Source organism: Sorghum bicolor, chromosome 8 (assembly GCF_000003195.3).
Source record: "Sorghum bicolor cultivar BTx623 chromosome 8, Sorghum_bicolor_NCBIv3, whole genome shotgun sequence".
Taxonomy (NCBI): domain Eukaryota; kingdom Viridiplantae; phylum Streptophyta; class Magnoliopsida; order Poales; family Poaceae; genus Sorghum; species Sorghum bicolor.
In genome coordinates this window covers 56,610,612-56,629,990 of record NC_012877.2, presented here as the reverse complement: position 1 = coordinate 56,629,990, position 19,379 = coordinate 56,610,612, and the positions used below count along the sequence as shown (strand labels likewise).

At 44.4% G+C, this 19,379-nt stretch overlaps 3 protein-coding genes and 1 long non-coding RNA gene across 5 annotated transcripts; 2 read left to right on the top strand and 2 right to left on the bottom strand.

Annotated features, from left to right (window-relative positions):
- Positions 427-5,250, top strand: LOC110429891. 2 transcript variants are annotated; one of them, XR_002447082.1, is made up of 4 exons: positions 427-1,154; positions 2,198-2,413; positions 2,513-3,541; positions 4,444-5,250. It is a non-coding gene; the product is annotated as an uncharacterized LOC110429891 (long non-coding RNA). The 2 variants fall into 2 exon arrangements; XR_002447083.1 differs by lacking the exon at positions 4,444-5,250 and adding an exon at positions 3,974-4,319.
- Positions 6,590-7,153, bottom strand: LOC8074238. Its single transcript, XM_002442316.2, has one exon. The coding sequence runs from the start codon at positions 7,036-7,038 to the stop codon at positions 6,619-6,621; it is 420 nt and encodes a 139-aa protein (XP_002442361.2). The 5' UTR covers positions 7,039-7,153; the 3' UTR covers positions 6,590-6,618.
- Positions 8,999-11,956, top strand: LOC110429869. The gene is made up of 4 exons (XM_021446566.1): positions 8,999-9,364; positions 9,456-9,714; positions 10,099-10,161; positions 11,299-11,956. Exons 1-4 carry the CDS (start codon positions 9,174-9,176, stop codon positions 11,536-11,538), a joined length of 753 nt encoding a protein of 250 aa, XP_021302241.1. The 5' UTR covers positions 8,999-9,173; the 3' UTR covers positions 11,539-11,956.
- Positions 12,166-12,899, bottom strand: LOC110429870. Its single transcript, XM_021446567.1, has one exon. It carries the CDS (start codon positions 12,766-12,768, stop codon positions 12,367-12,369), a length of 402 nt encoding a protein of 133 aa, XP_021302242.1. The 5' UTR covers positions 12,769-12,899; the 3' UTR covers positions 12,166-12,366.

Below are 19,379 nucleotides of genomic sequence, written 5' to 3'. Positions count from 1 at the left end.
TTTTCACATATCCCAGCTGAAACCATTCACTGCGAACTATGCTCCAGTATTTGATAAGCTTCCAGTCACTACTGACTTGCAGGCAGCAGCTGCAATTCCCAATGAGATTGTGGAGCGCCGCCTGGTGAAGAAAGGCAATGCTGCCGTGCTCCAAGTAAGACTCAACTGGACGGGATTGCCCAGCAACGTAACTACCTGGGAAGATTACACTGTCGTGAAGAGCAGGTTTCCAAATGCGCCAGCATGGGGACACGCTGGTTCTCAAGGGGGGAAGGTGTCACGGCGGCAATAGCTTGAAGAGCTACAGACCGTTTCAACAAGACGTATTCACATTTGTTGTCTACGTTTACGCTTCTGTAAGCCGGAAGGCGCACTTTGGGCCAGAGGCCGTTCTGTAATAAGCGAAACCCCTATCGGGATGAACGGGCGATTAGACAACACGAAAACACGCCAAGCTCGGGGGTTTGCCCGGCGGCGTCCTCGTCGCGCTATCCTTCTGTGCCTCCGTTGCGTATCTCACGTTCTCGCCGGCGACGGGCGAGGGCCAAGGGGGCGCTACACTTCCGCAGGCACGCGGGCCTACTCTGCTACACAGCGCCGCCTCCAGGCGCCTCGCTCGTCCGTCCTCGCTGCCGCCTGGCTTGGTCCTTCTCACCGCGGCTGGGCGCACACCCCTACTCCACTACTACTTTTTTCGGGGGTGCATGGACTGTGGAGTGAAGACCAGGGTTGGCCTCTACAACTAAAAGACCCCGACGCCGCCGCCTGGACGCGGACCATGGCTGGCCACCTCGAGCCTCGGCGGGAACCCTAGGTCCCGCTCTAGGGGTGGACGGCGAGGACCGGCGTCGGCGTCAGCGGGGTGGAGGCGGATGTAACGCTCGACCAGACCCCGATGTTGCAATCCAGACCAATCGCCACGATCCGGCCTTCTCTACAATAGCCCCAGCAGACCCAGTTCTTCACCCTCCGCATTGCAAACCAGATCCGCTCCCACACATGTCAAGTCTCCAGATCGCCTTCCCCAATGCCCCACTTGTATCATCTGCGCCCCACCTAGATCACGTGCACTGGTCTAAGGGATGCAACGGTGAAGGCTCTTGCTGTTGACGAATCAGGGCCGACGCGCAGCAACGGATTCTGCTCACGGATAGGTAAGCCGCTTGTAAATTGTAATTTAATATTTAGTTGCAACTTGGTTCCCTGAATCGCATAGATTGCAGTTTTTTTACTACCCGTTCACATATGGGTACCTTAGGATTCATTGAAAGGTCAATGTGTTCGAATTGTCCCATTCACACACAGAGCTACATGTATGCTTTTCTGAATTTTTGTCCATAATTTTTTGTTTGTTTGTGCATCTTAATACGCACCGGTTACTAGAGTAACAATCTCTAATGGTAGTTAATTGTGCAGTCTTATCATGTTTATTTTCTTGATACATGAAAAATATATTCCCATGTCTGATTTGTTCTCATGGTATTTATTTGTGCTTCTACCCATTGTTCTGATATCATACACACATTGAACTGCAGTCAAGCAGGTTATGCTTGAGCAGAGGCCATGGCTGTCAGAAGAAAAACTTCTGTCATATACTAATGTTGCCGTCATCAAGATGCAAGATTTGCAAGTTAGCGTGCTTTTGAAAAAATTACCATCTCTATCAACATGATTTATACAAATGTGGTAGAACTAAAATGGTCCAATAGAGAACGAATTATTTTAAATATTTATTTATTCAACTTTACTAGGAATACTGATGACATGTGTTGCAAATGGATAGTTCATTATGTAAAGCATCTGCTCAGGTCATCTCCAATCTATTGATCTGACCTGAACAGAAGAGATATTGGATGAATCACACTATCATGCTGGTTGCTTCCTGAATTTATATTTGCTCAAGTCACATCTTGAAATTATATGCTTCCTTTAAGACTGTTGTTTGTCCTGAGTTATCTATCCACTCTAAATTCATTATCAGTTTTTTCAGCTGTTTAACTTATATGTGCATAGATATGTGGAATCAGAGAAATGTGTACCATTCAATCTCCAACCTACATATTTTTTGCACTTTGAATTTGTTTGTATTTTCAATTTCATTTTTGTTTTGATAGTAGAGATGGAGGTTTCATTTAATAAATAGCTAACTGCAATACCTCCACCATCTGATGGATGTTTTTTGCTGTTTTTTCTTCAGATAGTGAACCATGCTAATAGGCTGTCGATTTGTCAATGTCTGGCATTGATTCTCGTCCTCCGCTAAAGTCGCCTTGCACCGGCCCATTCTTGAACGCCTCCCCTACAGGCCCTACTTAGCATGCCAGAGGTACGGCTCCGTCTGACTGTTCCGTCCATCCACCGCCACGGTCGTTTCTCTCCTGTCCAGATCCCTCTCTTGCAAGGTTTCTCTAAGGTACACTTGGTTCTCTGTGGCTTCCCTTTCGGAATGTGTTGGTACGGTGATGGTGTTTTGATTTGTGTTCGTCGCTTTGGCGGATCTGGTCGTGTGCAGAGTGGGCAAACAAGATGATGGGCGGGTTTCTCTCTAGGGTCCTCCTGTAAGCGCTCTCTTGCTCCTAATCTTGTAACGTGTTCTCCCAATCTTGTAGAGAGTGTTTTGAGTTGTTGTGCTCTTTTTAGTGACCTGCTTCTGTGCTTCGTCAATAACTAGATTTGATCCTCTTCATCTCTGTGTTAATGAATTATCTCCCTTTTTGATGTAAGCACATCTAAAGTGTCAGTCTGTTGAAGGATACTTTGATACAGAAATCATGCATCTTTAAATTGTCAGCTTTTCTTTCTAATTTGTCGCACTTTAAAAAGCAAAACCTACAATATCAGATTCAACGATACTTTATAAGTCAGTGAGGTGATGTTCCTCATATGTGCATACTGCCTAGATTTGTAGCTGTGAGCGCAGGAATGGCACTGACATGTCTCATTGGCGACTTTGTGCAGTTCGTTATGAGGCATTGGCAAGTGTGCAGGGATGCCTTGGATGAGCTTGTGCGTCCTATGGTGTAGGATATTTATGAGTTAATATCTTAGTTGTGTGATAGAAGTCAAGGTTACTGAATGAATTGGAAAATATAAATTATAATGGTGGTAGCTTCAAATCCTAAATGGTCACCCCATGGAGTGGGAAATAGGTTTTTCCCTAATACTGTACTCTGATTCTGGCATGCTAGGAGCAAACTATAGATTTGATAGCTTTTTTGTGTGTTTCGAAACAAACTAAGATTTCTCATGATATCATCACCAATGCAGATTATATAATCAAAATATGTTCGACACATTAGTCTTAATCCATATTTTCTTTTCTTGTCAATCTGCGATGATGAGTAAATAACTCTACAGTACCATGACTTTCTACCATAAGCAGTGGTGCTTGCTTATGGTAGCTGATAACTGATATCTCCACAATGTACCATGGACCTAGCAAACCCGTAGAAGCATACATGTGCAAGTGATGCAAGAGCCCATATTATCCAGGAGGTGGCCTCGATCCTACCATCCAGGAGCATCTATTACGGGATTCAAAGTATGGGAACTCCACCAATTCTTTTGATCTTGTGATTGATTTTGTCGATTTATGATCTTCTATTTTCATGCATTATGCACATGTCGGATGCACTTCTATTTTAGCATACGGTTTTGCTAGGATTTTGGTATGATTGAACTGTGTGGCATCCAGTCCAACTACTCCTGAGAGCCACTAACTGTCAACCATATTGGCATGGTGTCCAGCAACACAGACAAACAATGTCTATGTCATCTCAGCCTATCCAATTTTTTTACACTGAATTTACTTCAATTCCGAACATGGTTTTTCACCTATTTTTATTCATAACAATTTAGCTAGATTTGAATCAATTTATTTTGTTACTTGCAATAAAGCAAAGGACACATGATACAATTCCTGGATGACAATGCGGGTATCAAAGAAAAAGTTTCTTATTCCAATTTACTGCAGCCTGCTGGTGCCACGACTAGCTAATCATGGATGAAGCGTTTCTCTCCTGTTATAGAAAAGATTATTAGTATATCATAACCAGTAGTTATATTATAATTGTAATTGCAAGTCATCTTAAAATACATGTAATTAGCTGTATACTTTTTAAGGTAATAATTATTAGACGGGCTATGTTTGGTTTCATGTAGCCGAACATGTTTAGAGTGTTCATTGAATCTGTTGTACAATTAGTATCATCTCATGGAATCGGGCAAGTGATGCTACATTTTTATTTGAACACACACATGTGTATGATACTATACAACAAAAGTACCCCCATAAAGTTTAATAGAATACTTCGTTTGAATTGATTTTGTGTGGTATCAACTATGAGTGTTTTCCCGTCGCAACGCACGGGCACTCACCTAGTCAAACAATAAGACTATCTCCAACAGAAGATGCCTAAACACAATACCTATTTCATGATTTAGGTCAAGCACAATGAAAGAACGAGGGACCCAAAAATTTTACCTCTCCAACAGGGAAGGCAAAAAGCCCCGGAGCACGGAGCTGCACGGCCGACAGATTTCATCATCCTCACCAGGCACGACCAGCATGCGTAAACCAGCCGCCTCGCTAAGGCTGAGGCCGCCGCCATCGCTGTGTCCGCGTCGACGCTGTCCAAGGCCACCGTGTGCAAGGCGTCTTGCGTCGCCGCCCCGACCCTGAAGGTTACCGAGGCTGAGCTCGTGAGCCGCCGCGAGGAGGAGTGCCTCCACCTTGAGCGAATGCCGAGCTCGAGCGGATCTCACGGCTGCCTGTCAGAGGATGCGCGCGAAATCCCGGGCGCCCTCGTGGACGCTCGCGGATGCTCCCGCAAGCGGACTCTCGTGGATCCGTTGACGGAGGTCGCCCTCGCGATACAACGCTCGTGTGCGGAGTTCGCCCGATCAAGTTTATCGCCGGTCCGATGGTGGTCCCGATGGAGCTTGCCCTCGTGGTGCTAGGTTCGTTGGCGATCGGTGTTCACGGCCACCATCGGCGGGTAGCAGAGAATTAGGTCGAGGAGAGAGAGAGAGAGAGATGCATATTTGGGTTCCAACTCCACCGCGATGCAAATTGCGTCTTAGGTTTGCGTAGTCTGTTGGACCCTCACTTCTTCACCTAAAGCCACATTGAGGATGTATATTTGGTTTTGGGTACCGTGATAGGTAAGCGGTTGGAGACAATCTATAGTTTGGCTATTTATTTCTCTCGACTCTCGTATTATTGATAAATATACCACCATTTACTAGGAAGTCAATGCCGCAGAATACGTCAAATGCAACTATTTGTACAACTTTTTTGTTTAGATACAACCTAGTACGGTCCAACAATTCATATATAAATATGTTTTTCGATCTTCAATCCTCAGCCCTGTAACCTGTCTGTACTAGAAGAACCGAACTTGACTCAGGGCTTGATTGCATCCCAAGGCTAAAAATTAGCCCATCTTATGGATAAAAATAAGTTGATTATGGGCTAACTAGTCCATCAACTCTCGATCTTGTACAGGGTAGAATTTTAAGAGATATAATGTTCTATAATAATACATCTGACTAACCAAAAACTATGTATGTTAGATTTTATGATTTTCTATAATAGACATTTCATAATCTATATCCAATGATAATAAACTTAATAATTAATTTTTTTTGTAAGAGACTAATTTATAGGTTTTCAACCATATTTGTATTTTACTTTGCATGGCACCTAAGTATCTTTCAGTTATGCAATTAGTTTGAAATCTTGTCATTAAATTTGGTGGGCCTCGCTACATCACATGCATAAAAATCGTGAATCTAAATTTTGTTTTGTTTTCCAAATTTTTATATATACTTTAGATCATGTTTCTTAATGCATATGTGGGTAGTTAAAATGTAGTCACGTGTTACTTTATGTTGTTTTATTTAAGCCATAGCAGAGGTGGGGTGGTTATTTAGAAAATGATTGTACAAGTTTTTCAACAAACTACTGATGTGGGCATAACTGATCTAGGAGAAATATTACACTAATGGTAAGCTTCCTGGGCATAATATGAAGGGATCGATTTTTGGTGGAAAGATATCTTAAGGGTTCTAGATACTTTTAAAGGACGAGCCTCCGTTATCATCCAAAATGGTACAATCTATTTCTTGTGCTTTGGAATGTGAAGGTTCCTAATCAAATCTATCTAGAGCTTTATCTAGAAAATTGCTTATGAAGCTCTTTTCTAAAAAAACAACTTCACTAGTGAAGCTTAGCTATGCCAAACAAGACCTATGATGTGTGTTGACATTGTTGCTGACCGGTCGCAGAGTTTTAGTCGATCGGTCGGTGTTTTCCTCTCTTGTGTAGGTAGTCTGCCACGGCTGTTTATTTGCATTTTCCGCTATATCAATAAAAACATGCATCATGTGTGTCATTTTGTAACCAAAAAAATGCATGTGTAGCCAGTGCGATGGGCTAACACTAGCTATTTTTTTTATACACGCCAATTTATTCATGTAACCGCATGAAACACACACAGAGACACGCACACGTACTAGTCGTGATCCCATCGGAATTGGATGGCATGGTAACTATATATATATATATATATATATATATATATATATATATATATATATATATATATATATGTTAGCTCACACATGCACGGCGCGTGCGTGCCTGGGAGGGCCGGTGTTGGGGCAGTAGTGCGAGGCCGCGCACGGCCTGGTGTAGTGCTGACCCGGTTGGGCGCAGCCGTGCAGGCACACCGGCCTGTTCCGGTCGAAGGCGCTGTAGCCGATGCCGCGACCATCGCCCGCCCCCAGCAGGCCGCCGAGCTCCGGCGCCACCTCGTCCTCCACCAGGCGCCGCCGCTGCTGCCACCTGTTAAGAGCACCGCCAGTAGAGTCGTCGACGTCGAGGACCCTTGCCCCGGGTGCCCGGATGATGACCATCCTGCCGTTGTACTTGTGGGCGGCGGCGGCGGCCACCGGAACAGCAGATGTGGCCGCGAGAATGGCGACGACGGCGGTGGCGAGGAGGAAGGCGGCGACGGGCAGGTAGGTGCCAGCCATCGTGCACTGCTGGTTTAGTTTGCTTCTTCGTTCCTACTGGCTAGTACCTTCGTCGTCTAAGGCATGCATGCAGTCACTTGGGCTGGCCGGCCGGTCCCGGGTGCTTCACTAGCTGCTTCTTATAGCCCGGCCAGCACAGTGTATGCATGATTAGAATCACATCACTAAGGCGCCGTTCGGTTAGCATGTTTCAGGCCTAGTTTGGGCAGAAATGGTTCCGGTGCTACTTAAAATACTCAAGAAATGATATGCCAGGAATGATTCCGGGATAGGATCATTGATAACCGAACGCGAGGCCTAACCCATCCAATCAAATATGGAGCACACTCACAAATTGGCTAATGATAGCTAGGTTGTAGGTTCAGAGATGGAGTATTGTAGTGAACATATGATTAAAAGGTGTCCCTTGGGCCTTGGTGCTGGCAGCAATTGAACAGCGCATGCCTATGCTTTTCGTGCGCACTAACAGAAGGACCAAAGCCAAACGGGCCAGGCTAACGCTGCTTACTTCATCCGGCACGTCTACCTGACGACATGCCACTTGTTTGTGCAAAGGCTGCTGACAGACCAATGACTATATATATATATATATATATATATATATATATATATATATATATATATATATATATACCACTCACAACAATTGGCTGACGATGATCTCGTTTAGTTCGCAAATTTTTTTTGATCTGACTACTATAGCACTTATGTTTGTATTTGGTAATGATTGTTTAACCATTGAGACTTCAAAGATTCGTCTCATAAATTATATGTAAACTGTGAAATTAGTTATTTTTTATCTGTATTTAATGCTCAATGTATGTGTTCGAAGATTTAAAATGATGAAAAATTTTAAAAAATTTTAAGAACTAAACTATGCCTTAGGTTCAGAGGAGCAGTGTAACATAAAGGCATAAATTAAAGGTGCCCCTAGGTCTAGGTGTTGGGTCGGTGTTCCATTTGAGTAGCATGCGTTGGTTAGGGTTCGTGCTCGTGCATGCGCGCGCACAAATGGAGGAAACGGTGGTGTCAGATTAGTCCATGATTAAACAATAATTATTAAATACAAATAAAATTATTACAGTAGTCAGAACTAAAATTTTTCTCCAAGTAAACAAGGCCGAATACAGCCCCGCTAGGGCTTATACTTCATGCGTCACGTCTATCTGACCACATGCGACTTTTACAAAGGCTGCTGAAGCATCACAGACAACATATAATGATATAAAAACATCATATTCGGGCCTTGTTTAGATGCGAAAAGATTTTGGATTTCGTTACTGTAGCACTCTCGTTTGTTTGTGGTAAATATTATCCAATTGTGGACTAACTAGGATCAAAAGATTCATCTCGTGATTTCCAGGTAAACTGTGTAATTAGTTTTTATTTTTGTCTATATTTAATGCTTCATGCATGTGTCGAAAGATACGATGTGACGGACAATCTTGAAAAACTTTTTGGTTTTTGGGTGAACTAAACAAGGCCTCAGATGGAATTGACCGTCATTTAGGCCTTGGACTTGTTTAGTTCACCCTGAAAACCAAAAAGTTTTCAAGATTCCCCGTCACATCGAATCTTGTGGCACATGCATGAAACATTAAATATAAACGAAAACAAAAACTAATTACACAGTTTAGCTGTAAATCACGAGACGAATCTTTTGATCCTAGTTAGGCCATGATTAGATAATATTTGTCACAAACAAACGAAAGTGCTACAATACCGAAAACTTTTCACTTTTCGGAACTAAACAAGGCCCTTATTTAGTTCCAAAAAATTTGGCAAAATGTGAATAGTACCAATTTTGTTTGTATTTGACAAATATTGTCCAATCATAGACTAACTAGGCTCAAAAGATTCGTCTCGTCAATTCCGATCAAACTATGTAATTAGTTTTTATTTTTATCTATATTTAATACTTCATGTATACGTCTAAAAATTCGATGTGACGGGAAATCTCAAAAATTTTACAAAATTTTTTCAGCCACAGATGGAAATGGACTGAATTTACTGAAGCATACCATCGAGCAATTTGGGGTCTCTTCAGAATGTGAATCCCTGCTGTGTTGTCTACCAACTTCGACACTTGCTGAAGAAGATGCAGGGTTCAGTCATTCAAGCTGAATTTGTTGAAGATGCCTCCCTCCTCGCACACGTGCTCTGCCGCCCGACTCCGGCGCCCTCCCTTCCTTATCCTTCCGGACCCTGTTCCGTTCGTCTGTATCCCGCAGCGAGGAGTGGAGAGGCGCTTGCTTGATTCGCTGCATCTGAGTATCACGGCCGCGACTCCGGCGCCTCCCGCCGCCGCAGCACGGCCACGACGGAGGTTAGGTCCCTTCCGAGGAGAAAATGGCTATTATAGAGGACTCCGATCGTTGTGGCTTTCTCGACTCGTAACGTTGATTTCTCCCAAACAGGACTCGTAACGCTCGCTTCCCCGCCGCCGCCCACGAAGTATCCCAGCGCTCGCCGCGGCCTGTCCGCTATGGCCGCAGCCCGGAGGCGAGGCGGAGGGAGGGCCCACCCGGGGATTTCTTCGAGTACATGGAGCGCTTGCGCAACTATGAGCACTCGGTGTCTCGCGGCGGCGCCGGCAACGACTCCGACGACGGCTTCGACGTCGGCAGCATGCGCCTCTTCGTCCGTCAGCTCGGTGACCCCGACACCCACTGCGCGGTGAGGCTCCCGTTCCCTTGACTCGACGGCTAGTGCGGTGAATGCAGTTCTAGGCCTTTATTACTTTCAACCAAAAATCCATCCAAATTTTTTCAGGATTCCCCGTCACATCGAATCTTTAGACGCATGCATGGAGTATTAAATGTAGACGAAAATAAAAACTAATTGCACAGTTTGGTCGAAATTGACGAGACGAATCTTTTGAGCCTAGTTAGTCCATAGTTAGACAATAATTACCACAAACAAACGAAAGTGCTAGTGTCACGAAGTTTTTCTCTTCACGAACTAAACAAGGCCTAATACTACTGGCATTGAATCTGTTCATGTCCTGTCTCTCATCGAATTAATATCATGATTTTCATAATTATCTCCATGCTTTTGCAGGTTTTTACTGCTCCTGCATTTCTTCTATTGTCACAAGAAAACGTTGACACTGACATAATCAAAGTAAGTTATGCAACATCTATTACTAGTTTACCGCCTTATATGACCTCTCAAGTTTTGTGCTCTTCGCTGTTAAATGTTTAAGGCTGGAATAGAAAGTAATGCAATTGATGTCATTGTAACAAGAAAAAGTTTTATTATGAGTTATTTGCATGGTTAGGCAGTCCTCGACATGGACCCTTTCAAAATGATGGCAAATTGCTAACTCAAGAGGTTGTCAATTGATTATGCTAGATAATGTCTAAGTTGAGACGATATATAGGTTGTTCTCTAGACTGAATTGGCTTGCCAAATTAAGTTTGTCAACTTACATTGTGCTGAATCAAAGTGTGCAAGAGTGTGCCGCTAGGAATAGAACAGGCAACTGCTGCATTTTGAGAGTGTAGGCCAAATGGCTAGCATGCGAAAGCACATGAGATACAGGACTGAACGAAATAGTGCTAGTAAGTAAAAAGTTCTGCTCTGCTAGCATTTCCAATAATTGCTTTCCGGATGGATCTCAATCTCACTATAATCTAAAACCAAATGAACATAGGAGCAATAAAATAGGTCTAGTTTGTCTTGAAGGCAAAGGACCCTGCTTTTCAAAGTAGAATCACATATCAAAATCAGCTGTCCAACGCAGATTGTCAAGAACACTGAACCTGAATTTTCAGAGTCAAGCTCTGTTAAACACACTGAATGTGAAGCCCTGTTGGCTACCAAACTTTTGACAATTGGCCTCTTCAGACTGCACAGTTCAGTCAGTCAGTCCAAGTTGATTCGCTGAAGGTTCTTCGATCCCATCTTGTAGGCCTTGTTTAGGCCTTGCTTAGTTTCTAAAAATTTTACAAAATTTTTCAGATTCTCTGTCACATCGAATCTTTAGACGTATGTATGGAAGTAAACAAGGTCATTCCAAAAAATTTTGGTAAATCGACACTGTAGTATTTTCATTTGTATTTGACAAATATTGACCAATCATGGACTAACTAGGCTCAAAAGATTCGTTTCGTCAATTTCGACCAAACTGTGTAACTAGTTTTTATTTTCGTTTATATTTAATACTCCATGCATGCGTCTAAAGATTCGATGTGACGGGGAGTCTGAAAAATTTTGTAAAACTTCTTAGGAACTAAACAAGGCCTTGCATGGTTAAAGGAGCTCCTTCTACTCGGGTCGATGTGGCCGCGGCTTCTTGGATCGGCTCGCTGTGGTTCCGTGTCCAGGTCCAGATCAATGGTCGTCGGACGTCCTGTTCACTTGAGGTTTAATAAGTCTTTTCATAAAGACACTGGGACGTCCAGACAGATGCTGAATTCATGGCTGGGTCCACGAGCTCCATGTGCAAGAATAGACAGAGGAGAAAGCAACAAGAGCAACGTGAGGGACAATAATTGAGTAAACAGGGAAGCAAGGACAATAATTTCTGCCCTGCAATTTCGGTGGCACCAGCTGGAACCCGACCTCACTGCATGAGTCAGGTGATTTCACACTGTGACATGATTTCAAGCAAGGTTAACAAGGTCCTGGAGAAGCTTTAATATGAGTTCAAATAACTGAAACGGAATTACAACATTTGTCAGAGTGTCAGTTGATTTCTTTGCTTCAAGGGGGAATTCAGCTTGTGCAAACACAAGCTGAAATTCAGGATTGAATTGCTGTAGTTCATAGCAATCCATCTTTTGTAAAAGCTAATCCATCTTTTGTAAAAGCTAATCCATCTTTTGAAGCTGTAAGGTAGGATCCATGCTCTGTTTCACACTCGACTCGAGTGCTGTAAAAAAAAAAGTTCAGAAATATCTAGCCTCATATGCAATTAATCATCTCACCTTCCCTGAGAAAACCACACACGCGCTTGCATTCACAGGCCACCCAACCTTCCTCATCCTCCCAGAGTTGTTGTCTCTCACACTAAGACGTCTGCGCGCTCCAACTCGGTGCCGCAGCTACAGAGTCTTTATCACCTCTTCACATCCGCGGCCTCCAAGAGCTCCAACTCCAAGACTAGCCAAAGAACGATACACAGATCGACGAGATGCAGGATATATACTGTGAGACCAAACAGGCTGATCGAACTGCTGATGCACGCACGCACGTACATACTGCACTGGGGTTCACTTATTCACTTATTTGTGCGGCTGCAACAACGAGAACACACACACACACACACACACACACAGGCATGCATATGCATCGCCTCTCGAACGTACTACGTGCTCATGGACGTCAGTGCGGGCAGTGGTCCTTGTACGTGCACGGCCGGGTGTACGAACCTCCCCGGGCGGCGCACGAGCCGTCCGGCAGGCAAACCGGCCTGTCCTTGTTCTCGGCATTATAGGAGACTTGGCCGCCGTTGCCCGCCCCCAGCAGGCCGACGAACTCCGGCGCCACCTCGTCCTCCACCAGGCGCCGCCGCCGCTGCTGCTGCCGCCGCCACTTGTTAAGAGCACCGCCAGCAGAGACGACGACCGTCGTTGCCCCTGGTGCGCGGATGATGACCATCCTGCCACTGTAATACTTGTTGTTGTTGGCGGCGGCGGCGGCCACCGGAACGGCAGATGTGGCGACAAGAAGGGTGACGGCGGTGGCGAGGACGAGGGCGGCGAGGGGCAGGTAGGTGCCACCCATCGTGTGCACTGGTTTAGTTTGCTTCTTCGTTCCTACTACCTCCTCCTAAGTCAGGCACGCATGCAGTCACTTGGGATGGCTTGCTTTCCCTAGCTGCCCTCTTCTTATATACTATGGCCTTGTTTAGATACATCCAAAAACACAAAATTTTATAAGATTCCTCGTCACATCAAATTTTAAGGCACATGCATGAAGTATTAAATATAGATTAAAAAATAGCTAATTGCACAGTTTACTTGTAAATCACGAGATGAATCTTTTAAGTCTAGTTACTCCATAATTAGACAATACTTGTCAAATAAAAACGAAAATGTTACAGTGTCAAAATCTCAAAACTTTGTCATATATCTTGAGCCCGGCCGGGCAACGTAGAGTATATATGCATATGATTGGAAACACTCAAACACATATAGACGACATAGTGCATATATAGTGGGCAATTGAACAGCATGCCGCCTATGCTTTTGTGCGCACTAACAGAAGGAGCAAACGGGACAGGCTAGCTACCGCTTCTTAATTACTTCATCCGCCACGTCTACCTGACGACATGCCACTTGTTTGTGCACGGGCTGCTGACAGGCCAATGAGGACTGATATGATACAGCATATATCTCTCCACAATAAGTGGCATACGAAACTGTTTTCATAATATTATACGGTATACGTAACCAAAGAATTAATGGTGGTATACCAGACAGATCGAGACAAGAGTTGATGCGTATATATGCTCGCTCTCATGTCGATCTAGTGATGCATATGCAGGGGAAGAGTGAACAAAGTTGAAGCACACACGTACTACGACGGCACACGCACCATTGCACGGTGGCAAACACACACGTCCTGTGCCTTCCCGGCGCACTGCACTCACTGGTTCATATTTGTGCTCGCGGCTGCAACAACGAACAAATAAACACACACGGCACACACACACACACACACACACACAGGCATGCGCATGCATCGCCTCTTGGCTGAGTTTTTAGCAACACAATGATGGCCGCGGCGGCGGCGTCAAGTCATACATGCATGGCGAGCTCATGGTCAGTGCGGGCACTGGTTTTTGTAAGTGCACGGGCGGGTGTAGGAGCCTCCTCCCTTGGCAGCGCACTGGCTGCTGCTCGGGCAGAACAGCCTGTTCTTGTTGAGGACGCCAGCGGAGATGCCGCCGCCTCTCGAGTCCGTCGTCGCCAGGATCCCGCCGAACTCCGGCGCCACCTCGTCCTCCACGCGCGGAGCCAGGTAGTGCCGCCGCCACTCGGTACCACGAGCGCCGGCGACGACCTTCGTCCCCGTGCCGTGGACGAACACCATCCTGCCGCCGCCAACAGTGGCGGCGGCGGCGGCCGGACTGACGGACGACGTTGCAGCGAGGAGAAGGGTCATGGCGGCGGTGGCGAGGAGGACGACGGCGAGGGGCGGGTTGGTCGACATTGGATTGCACACAGTACCGGTTTATTTGGTCTGTCAATGATCGGCAAGGCTGGGCACGGGCTACCGTGTGCCTATGTACACGATTATATATGGTTTGTGATGAACGCGAAGCGGGGATTATAGTTTTCCAAACGGGCGGCACGGCACTACACGGCACTAGCACGGTGCTGGCACGGCACTAACAGGCACGGCCCTATCAGGCACGCGTGCCAGCCGTGCCGTGCCGAGTAGGGCTGCCGTGCCAAGCTCCAGGCACGGGCACTACACTAAGGGCGAGAATTAGTGTCGTGCCGTGTCCAAGGGCACGGCAGCCCGCCAGTGAACATTAGTGTAGTGTCGTGCCCAGGTACTAACACTACAAAAACATGCAAAAAACTCATAAAAGTAGCAAATTCAATGAACTTCTCAGAATTTGAAAACAAAAAAACACGCAGAGATCACAAAGACACAAACATAACAAAAGAAAGGGGCTGTGCAATGGCTGCCTCATTAAAAACCTGTCTAGGTAAAACTCACCCTTGTGAGAAACCCTAGACAGGGAAAAAAAGTACAGCCAGCCCCAGATTAATTGTTCATTACATCAACCAAGGTCCAAAGCATCCACATCCAGAGTTTTAAGATTACAGAACCATTACATAAATGAAATGACTAATCAAGATAAAGCTCTTCAAAGGCAGCATCCAGTTCCTTGTCCTCCACCATATGTTGTAGCCTTGATTCAGCAGCTTCCCAATCCTTGATGCATGCCAGTGCCTCCACAGTCTCAGGATTCAACCTTCGCCGCCGTTCTTCAAGGATCCTGCCACTTGTGCTGAAAGTAGATTCTGAAGAGATTGTAGAAACAGGCACACTAAAAATGTCTTTAGCTAGGGTAGAAAGAACAGGATAAGTTAGTTTATGCTGATGCCACCAATGCAAGAGGTTGAAGTCATCATCATACTGACTGACAGTGTCAAAATCCAGATAGGATGTGAGTTCAGATCCAGTAGATGAAGAAGTAGTTGCTGCATGAAGCAAGGTAGTAGCAGGAATACTCCTGGACATATCAAGATTAGGAGGAAGTACATCATCATCATCATCATATATATCAGCCCAGGCTGTTTTTTTCTTACCAGATAGGCTTGGAGGGGCAGCCCTTTTCTCCCTAACAGAACCATACAGATCATCATATTTATGATATAGTTTGAAAAGCAGGGTTCTAGTTTCAGCCAACTTATTACCATAATCAGCATCAGTAAGCAAATGTAACTTCCTAAGCACAGCATTGAAACCTTTAATTTTAGCTCTAGGATCCAAGATAAATGCAATGCAATACAGATGAGGTATGGTTCTCCAGTATTTATTGTACTTATCAATCATAGGTTGCACAACACATCTAATATGTTCATCATTTTGATACTTATGCAGGTGTAAAGCAATCTTAACAATATGATGAACCATAAGTGGAGCAGTAGGATAGTACACACCAGACAAAGCAACTGTTGAGTCATAAAACAGTTCAAGGAATGCCAATATTTTAGTTGCCATAGCCCAATGATCATGAGTCAAAAGAAAGGGAGCATTTCTAGCTCTAGGATAATTAGACTCAATAAAAGTATGGAAAATTTCCTTGTGAGGCATCAAATGTTTCATCATCAGATATGTAGAGTTCCACCTGACATCCATGTCCAATCCAAAAGTCCTAGGTCTAACAGAAGAAGCCATGCAGTAACTTTTGTATGCAGCAATTCTTTGGTTAGAAGCATTAAGCCATGATATTGCAGTTCTAAAAGCATCAAGCATAGGAGTAACAAGAACAAGAGCCTCCTTCACTATCAGGTTTATGATATGACAAGCACAGCGTTGATGCAAAAACAAATCAGCACCCAAGTACTCCTTAAGTATAGGTTTTAGTGCATCAATGGCTTTAGTGTTAGCAGAAGCATTGTCTAAAGTTACAGAAAAAACTTTGTTTTGTATGCCATAATCATTAAGCACAACATTAATACGATCAGCAATGTTCTCAGCATTATGTGACACATCAATAAGCCTTAAACCAAGCACCCTTTTTTCAAGTTGCCAATCAACATTAATATAATGAGCAACAACAGACAAGTAATCTTGTTTAGCATTTCCAGACCAGATATCAGAAGTAATAGCAACAGAAGAAATAGCACTACTCTTCATAGTTTCTATCAGAGCATCACGCTTACCATTGAAATACTTAAGTAAATCTCTACCAGTAGTTTGCTTAGAAACAACTTTAAATCTAGGGTTATGTGCAATGCGTATGTATTCTTCCCATGCCTCAGTTTCCCCAAGTCTAAGAGGAAGGTCTAGTCTAGCAAGCAAACGAACAAGCTGAACACGAGCTACCTCAGAAGAATACTCCCAGTTACGAGCAACACCATCTTTAGTGAAAGTAATGTGGGACTGAGTAAGGCGAGACTTCTCCTTTTTCTTCTCACAAACGTCCATATGACGCAGGAGGTGGCCAGTCCCAAATCTAGAATACCCAGTGTATTCTTTACGACAATGAAGACAATGAGCGCCATACCTGACCTCCTTACCATCTACCTTCTTGAAGAGCTTCTCAAAATCCTCCCAGCATTTTGAGGTAGAAGGGCGTTTACCCCTAATGCTGGAGGCATCAGCAGCACTGGCGTTGCCGTCAGCAGCATCGGCGTTGCCGTTAGCAGCACCGTCAGCAGCATGGACCTCGATTGGGGCCACATCGTTGTCGACGGGATGTGGGTGAGCAGCAGAACCCTCGAAGAGCTCCTCGGCAGCACGAGGGCCCAAGAGCTCCTCGTCATCCCCAAAGAGATCGTCCTCATCGTCTCCAGTCATCTCGACGATCTCATCCTCTTCTGTCATCTCGTCCGTCTCTGGTCCCTCAACGCCAAACCCTAATGAACATCAAAACAAAAGAGAGAATTAAAACCGTTGCTTGACGAGATCTAAACCCTAACGAACATCCAAACCCTAACGAGATCTAGGGTTACGACTCACCTTGCTTGACGGAGCACCAGAGACAACGGCGAGGACGTCGTTGCCAAGATCCGGCACCCTGGTACCTCAACGCATCAAAGCGGAGCACCGAACCTGCCGGAGTCCGGCAACGGCGGCGTCGACGACGGAGACGAGAGAGAGAGAGGATAAGAGGAGATGGACGAGGTTACGTTCACATTGACTTGGAGCAAGGAAGAAGGGGGGTGGGGGATGTAGATCCGTGTGTCAATCAGCCGCCGTGGCCCTCTGCTTCTCACCGGACGAAGGGAAGAAGAAGGTGGATTTAGGGTTTCAGCCGGGGAGGAGACGCCGCATCGAGAGCGAGTGGAAGAGGAGAGGGCGAGAGGCCGGCCGAGGGGGGGGGAATGATTTAGGGTTTCAGTTGGGGAGGGGCGGCCGCAGCGCGCGGCTTATATAGTGCCGACCCCGTGCCGACCGTTTAAGCGGGCCGTGCCCGGGCCGTGTCACCGTGCTGCCATCGCGGCCCAAGCACGGGCACGGTGCCGGGCCGTGCTTGGCACGGGCACGAGGCAGGCCGTGCCGGGCCGTTTTCGGGTCAGGCTTTTTCGTGCCGTGCCCGTGCCAGCCCGCCAGATTTGGCCCGTTTGGAAATCTATAGTGGGGATACAAGCATGGCATCACTGGGACTCTAATCATTATATATATTTGGTCTGATTATTTTGGGCCTAATCCAAAAGCTAAGAGCAGGTACAATAATGGGCTTATAGCCAAGCTAATGCTGATGTGGAGGAGAGAAGAGAGGAGAGAGATGATAGCTTGGCTCTTATGTAAGCACCAAGCTGAGCACAGATGTATAGGTAGTAGTGGGTCTAAATAGCAAATGTTGTGAGAAGGAATAGGAAAGAGAATGTGTTTTAAAAACAAGTATGAGACAACTTATTCTATAACTTAGCTCTAGCCAAGCACTTGGCTCTATTATTGACCTTGCTCTAATAAAGCTAAAGATACCAGAAAAAAGTCTACATCACTCCTTGAACTATAGAGTGGTGTCTACTTTACCCCCGAACTATGAAACAGTCTAATTTACCTCCTGAACTATCTAAAACCGTTCAAATCACCTCTCGGACGGTTTTTTTAGGGCGGTTTTGCTATAGTACTGTGGTTTTGACGTTTTCTTTTTTCCTATTTGTTTTCATATAATCTTTGAAAAATCATAGTAAATCATAGAAAAATCATAAAATAGAAAATCTAATTTTGTTGAACTCCGCATGAGTAGATCTACGCAATGAATATATAATATGGTATACTTTAATACAAATTTTTTCTATAGCTTTAAATTAGTTAGAAAAATCAAAATTTATCTGTAATTAATTGAAATAATTCATAGCTGCAGCTTTTGTGGTCCAATTGTGATGAAATCTTTATGATGTAACTAATTATTCCGATAAGTATGAAATATTTACTATAGTTCAAGCATTGAATAATTAGTCCACCATAAAAATTTCACCACAATTGGACCACAAAAGCTGCAGCTATGAATTATTCCAATTAATTACTGATAAAGTTTGTTTTTTCTAACTAATTTAAAGCTATAGAAAAAAAATTTTTACTAAAGTATACCATATTATATATTCATTGCGTAGATCTACTCATGTGGAGTCCAACAAAATTAGATTTTCTATTTTATGATTTTTCTGTGATTTATTATGATTTTTTAAAGATTATGTAAAAACAAATAGAAAAAAAGAAAAAGTCAAAACCACAGTTACTGTAGCAAAACCATGGTTATTGTAGCAAAACCGCCATAAAAAACCACTTGACGGAGTGATTTGAACGGTTTTGGATAGTTCAGAGGATAAATTAGACTGTTGCATAGTTCGAGGGGTAAAGTAGACACCACCCCATAGTTCAGGGGTGATGTAGACTTTTTCCAAAGATACCAACAATAATGGACTAAAGTTTGCTGAACTGAAGGTTCACCTAAACTTGTCTGCTTATTTCACATTTGGCATCAAATCTCTCTGAAGATGCAGCTTCGATCGGAATCTTAAACTTGCCGTCCTTTATTTGTTACCTTACCTAGCTAGATCTTTCAGTTTTAAAATTCAGTTGAACTTACAACTACACTGATCAAGTGGTTTATGATCAGTGTAGATCTCCTAATCAGTATATTATGGATATATATATGTTGATCTGAAACAGTTGCTATATATATAGTATTCGACATT

Excerpts from the sequence above, each read along its gene's own strand:
- LOC8074238 (XM_002442316.2), bottom strand. The coding sequence starts at position 7,038 with ATGGCTGGCACCTACCTGCCCGTCGCCGCCTTCCTCCTCGCCACCGCC.
- LOC110429870 (XM_021446567.1), bottom strand. The coding sequence starts at position 12,768 with ATGGGTGGCACCTACCTGCCCCTCGCCGCCCTCGTCCTCGCCACCGCC.
- LOC110429869 (XM_021446566.1), top strand. The coding sequence starts at position 9,174 with ATGCCTCCCTCCTCGCACACGTGCTCTGCCGCCCGACTCCGGCGCCCT. Across the intron at positions 9,365-9,455 it reads GCAGCACGGCCACGACGGAG|GACTCGTAACGCTCGCTTCC; the intron begins GTTAGGTCCCTT and ends TCTCCCAAACAG. Across the intron at positions 9,715-10,098 it reads ACCCCGACACCCACTGCGCG|GTTTTTACTGCTCCTGCATT; the intron begins GTGAGGCTCCCG and ends ATGCTTTTGCAG.